The 12,621-nt window shown below is 39.6% G+C and overlaps 1 protein-coding gene across 1 annotated transcript in view; it reads right to left on the reverse strand.

The window, feature by feature from the left end:
• Positions 1 to 12,621, reverse strand: part of TRIM36 (tripartite motif containing 36) — a 44,062-nt gene that overhangs the window by 16,585 nt on the left and 14,856 nt on the right. The window contains exons 4-5 of the mRNA XM_044446726.1: positions 11,045 to 11,191; positions 8,389 to 8,484 (exon numbers count right to left, since the gene is read on the reverse strand). Coding sequence (XP_044302661.1) covers positions 8,389 to 8,484; positions 11,045 to 11,191 — 243 coding nt within the window. The remainder of the gene's footprint in view (positions 1 to 8,388; positions 8,485 to 11,044; positions 11,192 to 12,621) is intronic.

Raw genomic sequence — 12,621 nt, forward strand, 5'->3', positions numbered from 1 at the left:
CTGACATGACTACACTTCCAACCCCTCTTACTCTATCGGTGGAAGATCTAAGGCATCCAGGAGTTACTGCCTTTATTTCCAGACAAGAGCAATTAGAAAGGAATGTCTCAGCTATCAGCCAGACAGACAACCCTGGTGAGGAGTTGTGTGATCTAGAGGAGGATGCCTCTAATAATGGCTGTGTTGTTCTGGACACAGATGGTGACTTAAACAGGATAACTGCCAACTGATGATTAGAGTGCCTATCTGGGAAGTTGGTGCAATAAGCTTTATTACTTGGATTTTTTAACATTCTTGCATGGTTTTGATATATTTTGCTTACAAGAAACCTAACTTATGAACCCTGATTTTATGGATATCCAGGGGTTCAGGGCTTATTCTGTTCTCACAATTTAAAAATATTCAAAGGGACAAAGAGGTCTGGTTACACTGGTATTTGTGAACATAAATACAGATATCCTGATTATAAAGAACAAGTGTCATAATAACATCCAAATCTTACTTCTTAAAGGAGACCACTTTGGAAGCCTCCTATTTGTCAACATGTATATTCCACCTGGGGGTTTGCCCCTGCACAGGAAAGAAGGTGCATTTGGGGTATATTAAATGAAAAACTCACTAATTTTTCATTTCCCAAAGGCACATGTTATCTTATGCAAGGACTTTAATGCAAGAATAGGGCCAGGTTATCTAGAGGAGGGAAATGGCTTGAATGCCCAGATTGCTAAGCATCACCCATTTTTTTTAAATGTTCTTCAAAGGGCCCAAGTTTGGACTTAAATTCTTGGAACTACTCTCAGTGTCTAACCTTCACATATTGCATGACACTTCTTTTGATGTAATTGGAGGAAATATTTAGCTATATAGCAACTGGCAGGGCCAGCAGAGTAGATTATATAGCTATTTCACCTGCTCTCATGAATCTGGAGTCTAAGTTTGAGATTATTGACCTTACTTGGAGTGATCATTGCCCACAGCATTGATCACTTAAAATTAACACTAATGTTCTGATGAAACCAGCTATAGATTTCAAAGAGGATGATATTTTTTGTATTTTTGTATTTAATGGTAATTTATTATGTTCTATTGTATTTCAATGTATTTTATTGTGTTGTAAGCCGCCCCGAGGCTTCGGCAAGGGGCGGCATAGAAATGTAATAATAATAATAATAATAATAATAATAATAATAATATCCCTAATCTTCAGAGACTCAGATGGTCTGACAAAATACACACGACAATAGCCCATACTTTATCAAGCCTGGAATCCGAGCTGTTATGAGATATTTTCTCACTCAACACACCTATTATGCTATCCAAACATTCAGTGAAATCGAAGCCACTACTTACAAATAACAGGCCTATAAAACTGTTAATCCATGCCCAAAATGATTGGTTTGACTATGAATGTAAAATGCTTAAAAAGGACTACTTCACAGCACAAGACAAGTTAGGCACAATAGGGAGGATGGGATGCCTAACATTTTAACAGTTAGGTCTCAGTATAAAAACTTAAGCAAAAGGAATTGGAACATGCCAAGCTCCTTTGGAGGGAGCTAGATCAAGCAGTCACTGAAAAAACTGACTCCCACTTTTGGGAAATGGTCACAAATAACAAAAATTGTCCTTACTGACAGGTCGGCTCTCATACAGGTCACATTTGGTTTTCATACTTCAGCCGTGCTTTTGGGTATCAATACCCTCTACTGGAAGGGATTAGCAAACAGCAACAGATTGAACACCTGGTGCTTGGTGGGTTACCGGAATGGTCACCAGTTTCTGCTTCCAAAATCAGAGGACTAATTGCCTCTTTGAAATCCAGTAACTTTCCAGGAGAAGACATCCTGACTCCTGATCTATATAAAGCTTTCCCTGAATAGTGGGCCCCAGTTCTAGCTAGATTGTTCTCACTGATTAATGAAATAGATCTAATCCTGCCCAGAAGATGAGTACTGTAGTACCCATTTACAAAAAAGGAGACAGAATGGACCCACAAAATTACAGACTTATGAGTTATTGGACATATTGGCAAAACTTTATAGTAAATTTCTGCTGTCAAAATTAGGAGGCTGGGTAGCTGAGGAGCAAATCTTATGCCCTGTACAAGCAGGTTTCTGAAAAGGCCTCAGTACCATTGACCATTGCCAAACTCTACATATATCAATTACCTTATTCTGGAATAAATGGGCATACAAAGGCACTCTATGTTGTGCTTGTCAATTTGGTGGCCACATTCAATTCCATTAATAGGATGTACTTATGGTCAAAGCTTGTGACACTGAATATTGACAAGAGACTTCTATTTCTGTTCCAAGAGCTCCACAGAGACACTGTTGCACAAATTAGGGTGGGAACTTCTGACTCCCTAACAAATAAAATTTCCATCAGAAAAGGTGCGAAACAGGGGTACATGTTGGCCCCCTTATTAATTAATTCCTATATAAACAATATTGCAGAAAGTTTATCAAGACCACAATTTACATCTGCAGCATTGGGTCAACAGAAAATTTCAATTTTGTTATATGCTGACAACATGGTTCTGATTTCTCAAAACAAAATTGGCCTAAGAAGGCTATTACAGCAACTAGGGCGATATTGCAAGGAAGAAGGCCTTACTATAAATTATGCAAAGTCTAAAGTAATGGTTTTTAGGAAAAAGCCTAGAATTTTGTCTTGGATCATTCTTGGTAATACAATTAAACAATGTTGTTCCTTTAAATACCTGGGAATTACTTTCAAGGATGCCTTGAACTGGAAAATCCATCTGGTAACAGTCAAACAGTCAACAGGTCATACCAAGGGCAGACGCCTGATAGACCCAGTACTGAAGCTATTTAAGAGTAAGGTCGTTCCTCACCTCCCATATGGAGTTGCAGTATGGGGACGGAAAGAGGATATTCTTTCTAGCCTGGAGGTAATCCAAAATCACTTTCTAAGGCGTATTTCTCACTCTCCCTAGGGGCAGCTCGGCTCTCAACAGGGCTCTCAGGGCTCAAGTACACCTAGCAGTTATAAAACATTGGAATAGAAACATTTCCTCTTGTCCCAATTCTTTAGGTCACAAATCATTTAATCAGTTATTATTAAAAGATTTCAAACATTCTGGGTTTTTTTAAACTCCACTTCCATAGATACTCCATTCCTGATGATCCAGGGCTACAGCTGACAACTCTTACCTAAGAGACTGGAGCTACTATTCAGACACCCTAATAGATTGATCACCAATTTTAAATTCCAAAGTAGCCCCTTGGTATAAACTATTTAAGCATGATCATTTTAGCTCTATTAAATTAACACCTCTAATTACTACCCTAGGACAGCTTTTACAGCCCTGTGCTTTCAAACCACGCATACAGCTCTCCTGATCCAAAAGTGGAAATCCTTCCTCACTACATTATCTGTTGCTCTCTATATAGAATGCTGAGAGACAAATTTTTGACTAGCATTTTATCAGCCAGAAATGCATGGCCTGATTTTGAGAATTACTATTTCTGTTATCAGACTTTGATGCACATGTGTCATGCAAAGTCTCTCTCTCTGCCTTTGCAACTAAGATCTAGGCGGGTTTTGAAAGGGTTAATTTATTGATGCATGACTGGTCCATTTTTACTTTTTATTCCTTTTTAACTCTTCTAGTTTTAATTAATTTGTCATACCAGTTTTAAAGTTCTCCTTTGTTAAATTGTATCTTATGTCTCTGTAAATTTGTAGGCCTATGGCTTAATACAATAAACTACCTACCACTGACAAATTTCAAATGCATCTTAACTATTTATCAGGTGGTAAAGGAGGTGCACCACTTCATGCTGGAAAGCTCCCACTAATTCCTCAGCTATAGAAAGTTCCCAACCATGAAGCTGCAAGAAGAAGAAATGGTGCTTTCCTAACAAGACGGGCATTGTTCTAATGAGTCCAGTTTTTCTGGACTTGTTCTGGTTAGATACTGAAGTAGTTAGTGGATGAGTTCACAGGGCACAACAAGCTGCACTGCATCAAAAGCTATGCAGTATGGTTTATAAGCTACCCTACTCCTGATGTGCTCAACAGATAATCAAAGCACACTGGGGTCAGGGTGCTTCCTCCTCCCAATTTGTCCTCTTGCAGGTATCACAAGAGAAGACACCATGGGAAGACCAAGCTTCCCTACTTGCAATTAGGCTGAAGTAATGGGCTCACCCACCCATCACTGCATCAAACAAAAGGACTGGCAGTGGCAGAAGCCTGTTCCCCACCGTGTGCCTGAAATAGTGAAATTGGGGATTGGCGTGTGTTATAATTTCCTTCAGAAAATAACCCCCTTTGCCAGGAACTAAGTCCCTGCAGAGCATGGCTCATCCTGTCCCCTCTGTTGGCCACTGCCTGTAGAGCTGGCCAAACAGAGCAGGCCTTTAGTACCTTTAACCACTGGTAGCAAAACAAACCCCCTATGCCTAAAAGAAACTCAGATGCATGTATCTTATGGATCACTACCATTACAGACAACTTTTCAAAATGATCAAAAATTAAGATGCCAGTTTCTAAGGAGGGTTATGGCCTCTCAAACAGGAACAGATGCTTTAGATCGATTTCTGTAATGTCAACTCCCATCAAATTTCTGGAAATTTTTCATAACAATTCCCACATGTTTATATGTATCTAATGAAGTCCCACAATACATTCACATTGCTATTCTTTAAGATAGCATAAAATTGTAGCTTTTAACACTATGAAAATAAACATAGTATTTGTTTATTTACACATTGTTTTGGTGCAAAAGTGCATTTAAACTAAATGTTTTAGTGACAGTTGTTTGCTTTAAAAAAAGGTGGATTTTTAAATACACAAGTATCTAGCTCATTCCAATCTAAAAGTTTGCTATGTCATGAAGAAGGACAAATTAGATCCATGCAGTTTACTGAACAGGGAAAACAGCAGCTGATATATATTTATTGGGGGTGTGTATGTTTATTGAGTGCATTACATTTTCTAAAAGGTCAAAGAAGAGAGTTAAGCTCTACACACTAACACACACAGTTCACAAATGGCAAAAATATAAAGAAAATATCTGATCATACTCCCTAATATTTACCCAGCTTGGCCTTAACAATTCATGTGAGTACATAAGACACACAATATGATTCTTCTTTTGGGATTTTAACTTTTCTGTTCAATAATCCCATTACCAGTATCTTCAGTATCTCCTGGAACCCGCACACAATATTTAATCTCAAAAGAGTATTTATTTACATCAATTTTATACCCTGCCCTTTACTCAAAAAGATTCCCAAAGTACCATACAAAGAAGAGCAGCATGACAGTCCCTGCTTACAAACTAGAACACATGACTCATAAGGCACAGGAAGAATTTATGTAATTCAAAATTGCATTAAAGCCTATTTGAAAAGATGGTGGCTGTGAAAGTTTATGTCTTCCTTTCCTGCTCACAAAGCAGTTGGCTGGGATGTCCACTGTGAAAGGAAGAGGAACCCTATTCCCTACTTCATTAAGTAGCAGCAGGTGAAGTAGGCAATGGTGATAGTCCACCAGATAATCCATTCAGCTAAAATGTTCCTACATACAGTATATCACAGAAGTGAGTACACCCCTCACATTTTGTAAATATTTTATTATATCTTTCCATGTGACAACCCTGAAGAAATGACGCTTTGCTACAATGTAAAGTAGTGAGTATACAGCTTGTATAACAGTGTAAATTTGCGGTGCCCTCAAAGTAAGTCAACACACAGCCATTAATGTCTAAACCGCTGGCAACAAAAGGGAGTACAGCCCTAAGTGAAACTGTCCAAATTGGGCCCAAAATGTCAATATTTTGTGTGGCCACCATTATTTTCCAGCACTGCCTTAACCCTCTTGGGCATGGAGTTCACCAGAGCTTCTCAGGTTGCCACTGGAGTCCTCTTCCACTCCTCCATGACGTCACGGAGCTGGTGGATGTTAGAGACCTTGCACTCCTCCACCTTCCGTTTCAGGATGCCCCACAGATGCTCGATAGGGTTTAGGTCTGGAGACATGCTTGGCCAGTCCATCACCTTTACCCTCAGCTTCTTTAGCAAGGCAGTGGTTGTTCTGGAGGTGTGTTTGGGGTCATTATCATGTTGGAATACTGCCCTGTGGCCCAGTCTCCAAAGGGAGGGGATCATGCTCTGCTGCAATATGTCACAGTACATGTTGGCATTCATGGTTCCCTCAATGAACTGTAGCTCCCCAGTGCCAGCAGCACCAGACCATGACACTCCCACCACCATCCTTGACTGTAGGCAAGACACACTTGTCTTTGTACTCCTCACCTGGTTGTCGCCACACACGCTTGACACCATCTGAACCAAATAAGTTTATCTTGGTCTCATCAGACCACAGGACATGGTTCCACTAATCCATGTCCTTAGTCTGCTTGTCTTCAGCAAACTGTTTGTGGGCTTTCTTGTGCATCATCTTTAGAAGAGGCTTCCTTCTGGGATGACAGCCCTGCAGACCAATTTGATGCAGTGTGCGGCGTATGGTCTGAGCACTGACAAGCTGACCCACCACCCCTTCAACCTCTGCAGCAATGCTGGCAGCACTCATACGTCTATTTCCCAAAGCCAACCTCTGGATATGACACTAAGCATGTGCACTCAACTTCTTTGGTTGACCATGGCAAGGCCTGTTCTGAGCGGAACCTGTCCTGTTAAACCGCTGTATGGTCTTGGCCACCGTGCTGCAGCTCAGTTTCAGGGTCTTGGCAATCTTCTTATAGCCAAGGCCATCTTTATGTAGAGCAACAATTCTTTTTTTCAGATCCTCAGAGAGTTCTTTGCCATGAGATGTCATGTTGAACTTCCAGTGACCAGTATGAGTGAGAGCGATAACACCAAATTTAACACACCTGCTCCCCATTCACACCTGAGACCTTGTAACACTAACGAGTCACATGACACCCGGGAGGGAAAATGGCTAATAATGCCCAATTGGACAGTTTCACTTAGAGGTGTACTCACTTTTGTTGCCAGCGGTTTAGACATCAATGGCTGTGTGTTGAGTTATTTTGAGGGGACAGCAAATTCACACTGTTATACAAGCTGTATACTCACTACTTTACATTGTAGCAAAGTGTCATTTCTTCAGGGTTGTCACATGGAAAGATATAATATTTACAAAATGTGAGGGGTGTACTCACTTCTGTGATATACTGTATATGCATGTTGATGGGATTTATTTTAAAAGGCAGTAGTGCCTTTTGACAAAAGTCAGTAGTGCCTTTTGACCTACAATAGCTCTATGATTTGTTCCTTTATAGTAGGAATGGAGAATCTCAGGCCCAGAGACCAAATCCAACTCTCCAGACTTCCCCAGATCATCCCACCCCTTTCCTTCAAACCATCACTCACTAGGAGGACTCCCAGGTTTTCTGCCGTGTTCTCCCATTCTAAAGGTTGAAATATCTCTCCTACAGCTTAAATGACTGGCAAGAAGAGTTTTAAATTAAAATATGATTATTTCTGTATTTTTGGCCTCAGCCCTTTTGCCCATGGCTCCACTCAATCACTAGAATGCTGCCCCTAAGAGCTGCAAAATTAATTCAGCTATCAGACTGAAAGAGATACTTTATACTTGCTTTAAAATATACTGCCTTGCAAGGCCTCCATATTTACTGCCACCCACTCAAATTTCAAGTGTACTAACTATTAAATCTACTTTCAACTAAAATAGTTGCAAAAATGCTTATCCCTACCAAGCTCAGGCTCTCTCTGCTTTCTCATCAGTTTCAGATGTGACTTCCTGTCACTTGTTTTACAAAAAAAGCATACTAGTGTCCCTCAAACTCTGTTATGAATTTGACACAGTTTTCTGAATACTTTGCATGTAATATCATCCTATGGCATATTTGTAATCAACAATGCTTTTCATCCATTTTTACAAAAGCTGCTTTCTAAATAAGCAGCATATTGTATCGCACTTCTTCATCCCAATTCCTAGATGGAAAATATTGTCTAGCTACCTACTAGCTAGACATGCCAATTTTGTATCAGCCTTAATATCTAGCTGCTCTTAGAGATTGCTGGAACATAACTGGAAGATGGCTAGATCCCTATTAGAAATGAAAACAGGAAACTTAAAAGTGTTTGAGACAACAGTTGAGTGGGGATTTGAAGCTGGATCTTGTCAGCCCTAAAACAACACACAAGTCATTATACAACACCAGTTCAAATTGTTAGGAACCACACCAGATTTGTATGCAAGCCTTTAAATATGATGCAACCAGCAAGATACAGAGAGTTTTTTTCCAAGTTTGAACAAAGTGTAACAATTAGTATTATAGTATTAATATTATAACAATCTGAAATTAGTATTAATACTAGTGCTCTAAAATCAGATCACAGGATCGCTTGGTTCAAGTCAAATTCTTACCTCTGTTTCTTTCATTAAAAGACCAAGTTCTGTAATCTGACTTTTCACCTGGGCCTCCTTACTAATGAGGTAGTCTATGTCCTCTGAAAGCTTATCCTATTAAAAATATCAAGAATACTGGTTAGAAAAGATTGTTTTTCTGTCTTTACAAAAGTTTCTTAAAACTTTTATACATTTTGAGTTGGTGCACATAAGCCATGTATGCAGATTCTAGTGTTTTGTTTGTTTGTTTTTACTTCTGAAGTAGATCTTCAAAGCAAAAAGAAATATACAGTCCAGTACATTAAACTAATGTGCTTTCATTAATCAAGCAAAACCGCACTCAGCAAGTGTTCAAGAGATATTACAATTAACTGTGACCAGCCACGGCATTGTAAGCATTTCACAGTGGAGGCAGTACAGCCAAGAAAAACAACGTGGGTTGTCCAGAAATTTTTTCAGTGTGGTCACTTCCATAAGAAAATATTTCATTTGAACAGGAAAATATGCTAGAGAGATCTAATCTAGTAGGTTTATTTTACCTGTATTTAGTCAACAAACTAGAAAAGTGCTTTTGCTCCTAGAAAGAAGAGCCATTCCTTGCTTTGGGGACTTCTGTAATCATCTTTAAATTGCTTAAGTTATTTTCAAGTTGAAAAGAATAAGCATAAAATGGTCTGTGTTAAAGGCCTCTGTACTTCTTCTATCAAAACCACCCAGTTCATGCATACTGAACACAGTTCACAATTTCCTTCTGAAATTTAACACAAGCCCTACATAATAAAACATGCTCAAGATAATCAAAATTATTTTAGAAATATGTACACAAATCAAATAGAAAAATTGCTGTGTCTATTCTGAAGAATTCAAAATGTCCTTTGTTCCATCAAACTTATAATAAAATATGTCTGTTTAAACAGGTGGTATGAGCCACACTAAAGTCATTAACAGTATTAAATTTTACACTTTTACACTTCAGAAGAATTAAGAATTTTACAAGTTTCATTTTTCTCCCTTTTTATGGGTTCAAATTGACAATAACTAATTAAAAATGAGTACCCAACTGTGTGGGTGTTTAGGGATGGGGGAATTAGACTACATTTGTTAAATAAGGCTGAAACTGTCTATAGTAGGGATCCTCAAATTGTAACTACTAAGCCTGAACAGTCACAAAATGACAGCACAGGGATGGAATCAGATACGAAATGAGTGTGCAGAGTTCATTCATGACAGCCAAAATCAGCTGTCTCAAGCAGCCAGTCTGCCAAACGGTGAGGGTTCCCCCACCTTTTTTGAAGTGAACTAGCCAAAGAAAGAAATGAAAGAGACAGCTCAGAGCCTTTACTTCACCAGAGCACACATGACTTACTTTCCAGCAACAGTGTCACTCAAGTGCTTTTTCCTTTTCCCACAAAAATGATCAAAGGAAATTCTACTAGTTTTGGGTAGAATGCATCTCAGTAGCTTCCATCACAGATCCCAGGTATGAACCCATCCAACTCTCTCTGTTCATATGGTACTCTGAGCCAAATGCCCAGATCATTCATCATCAACATGAGTGGGGTGGCCAGCACAGAGCAAGGCAAGGTATCATCACTAACAGCTTCTTCATCATACTCTTTGCTGTTTCGCTCAGCTGTTCTTCAGAGAATGTTCCTACAGAATTTGCTGCCACTGTGGAGTAGCATGTTCCCTGGTGCTGTCACTGTTTGACACCGCTGATATCTTATTCAGCATTGGACCCCTTAAATTAGTAGGTGCCACTGTGACTGCAGCCGTGATCAAAGGTAATGGCAAAGTGGCACATTAAGAGGAATCAGAGAGATTATTGTTTGTCCTACCTCCATGTCAGCTGCTAGACTGGGGCTGATACTGCAGGATGTGCCCATCTTCCATCAGGGCCAGGAGGCAACAGCCAAAGCTAGCAGGAATTACACTGTAACGAAGTATCCTAATTCCCCTGTTTGCTCTGCTTCCTGCTTCCAACCTTTGCTCCTGCTTCTCTCTTCCCTTCTGTTCACTCTACCTTCCTCTCCTGTCTTCTCCTTCCCTTTCCCAGTACACCTTAGCAGAGAGAGAGCACCAGCTGAGTATAGCACACAGCCAGCTTTCTGTAGGGGACCATGGAATGGCAGCCAGGGACAGCATACACCCTACCTGAAACAATGCCCAGGTCCACAGTTAGAGAAGCACTCCTCTAAAGCAATTACAGTGAACATCCCGTAACTTTTTCAAGGGTATGTATTTGGCAAACAGCAGAAAGAGCTGGTCCTAGCGGAAACCACCAGTGACAGTCTGTGCTATTACCAACGTCTACCTAGCTTCTAAAAGACACACAAGTGGTAGTTTTTGACTTCCTGTCCTACATTCATTACTAGATAGTGACACTGGTTTTAGCACAGGAGGTAAACACTGGCTCTGGCAGAACTGTTATGAAAGCTGACTGCCTTTTCCCTTTGTAAGAACAAGTGCCTGGTACAAACACCCTATCTAACACTTTGGCTTCAATCACCAGTGAGGCACAATCCCTCAAAATATCTTATACACTGTTTTAAGAAACTGCATCTACATTTGCAAAATAAACCTGTATGTAGGCCTGCAATCTTAGGTTGTACATGTTTTCAGCAAACATCTTATTCCTTTGTTAAAGGTTAAAAAATTAAGCATTCCCACTTACCTTGAGTGTCTTATAGGCACTGCTCATGGTAGTCACCCTGTGGTTTGCATGTGTGCCACCTAATTTGCAAAGATGACAAACAGGTCTTCTGCATATTTCACAATACATGTTTACTTTCTCCATTTCATGTTCCGGACACATCAGAATCTGATAAGGAAATATCAGCAGATAAGATTTACTTCATCAACTACCCAGTAATGAAGTACTTAATTCTGCACTTCCAACAAAGTCACAGAATTTATTTATTTATTTATATTGTGATTTATATCCTGCCTTTTTCCTACAAAGGACTCAAGGCAGCTTACATCATCTCTCCTCCTCCATCTTATCCCCACAACAACAACCCTATGAGGTAGGTTGGGCTGAGAGTCTGTGACTGGCCCAAAGTCACCCAGTTGGCTCCATGGCTGAGCGGGGACTAGAACCCAGATCCTCTGAGTCCCAGCCCCATGCTCTTAACCACTACACCACACTGGCTCTCCTACACTTTTCTAGATGGATGTTTAGATCCAACTCTGGGTGGGGCCACACTCCACCTGAAGGGCAAGGGATTTAGTCTGGGAATACTTCTGGATTTAGTTATTCATTTATTCATTCATTCATACACCACCCAATTAGCTGAGCCTCTGGAAAAACAGGTGGTTAGTTCAGCAGCTGAAGCACTATCTAGGGAAAGCTGGTCTAGCAACAGTATGCATATTTTGGTTAAATGCAGTTTAGATTACTGTAATGCATTCTACATGGAGATGCGTTTATAGAATTTTCATATGGGGTTGTGCTTGCATATGATTCAGAAACTGCAACTGATACAGAATGCAGTAGCAAAAAGCCAGGCACTGGGATCTTATTATTCCTATACTTTGCCATGTCTATTCGATACCTATTCTCAATTCAAGGTGATTTAAAGCCTTTAGGAACACATTATCTGAAAGATCACCCAAATTTATATGAACCTGCCAAAGCATTTAAATCAATATTAGAGGCTCTATGATCTAGTCCACCAGCAACAGCCATTAGGCCAGTGGATGCTAAAGATAAGGCTTTGGTGGCTCCACCTCTGTACAATTAGCTCCTCGTGGAGATACCTATGGCCTCATCACTGCTAACTCTTAAAAACAACCTGAAGACACATTCATTTCAGTCTTCATTTGAAACACAGAGTTCATTAAGTAATGGTGTGTGGAGGTATACATTTAAACCATAAGGGGATGTTAGGTTTGTTGTACTATTGTAAACCACTCTGTGAGGTGTGAAAGGCCAATTAAATTCATTTTATGTATTTAATAAATATTATACAGTATAGTACATATGCTATTATCTGCCTGAATATACTGAATATATATATTTTAGGCTATATGAACAAATTAAATAAATGTAATTTATTCCAAGACTTCCATATATCTATTCATCTTTCTATCTACAAACACCTTTTTGGAAAGCACGAACAATTAAATGAGTTTATTTAACTATCATAGCTCAGCTCTATCTTATCAACATTAGGTAAAAGTTCATTTCAAAAATACGTTAAAACTACTAAGTTTAGCAGCCATCAAAAAGTAACAGTGTGTGGGGGTGTG

The sequence above is a fragment of the Varanus komodoensis genome, unplaced genomic scaffold, assembly GCF_004798865.1.
Source record: "Varanus komodoensis strain SLA01 unplaced genomic scaffold, ASM479886v1 scaffold5, whole genome shotgun sequence".
NCBI lineage: Eukaryota > Metazoa > Chordata > Lepidosauria > Squamata > Varanidae > Varanus > Varanus komodoensis.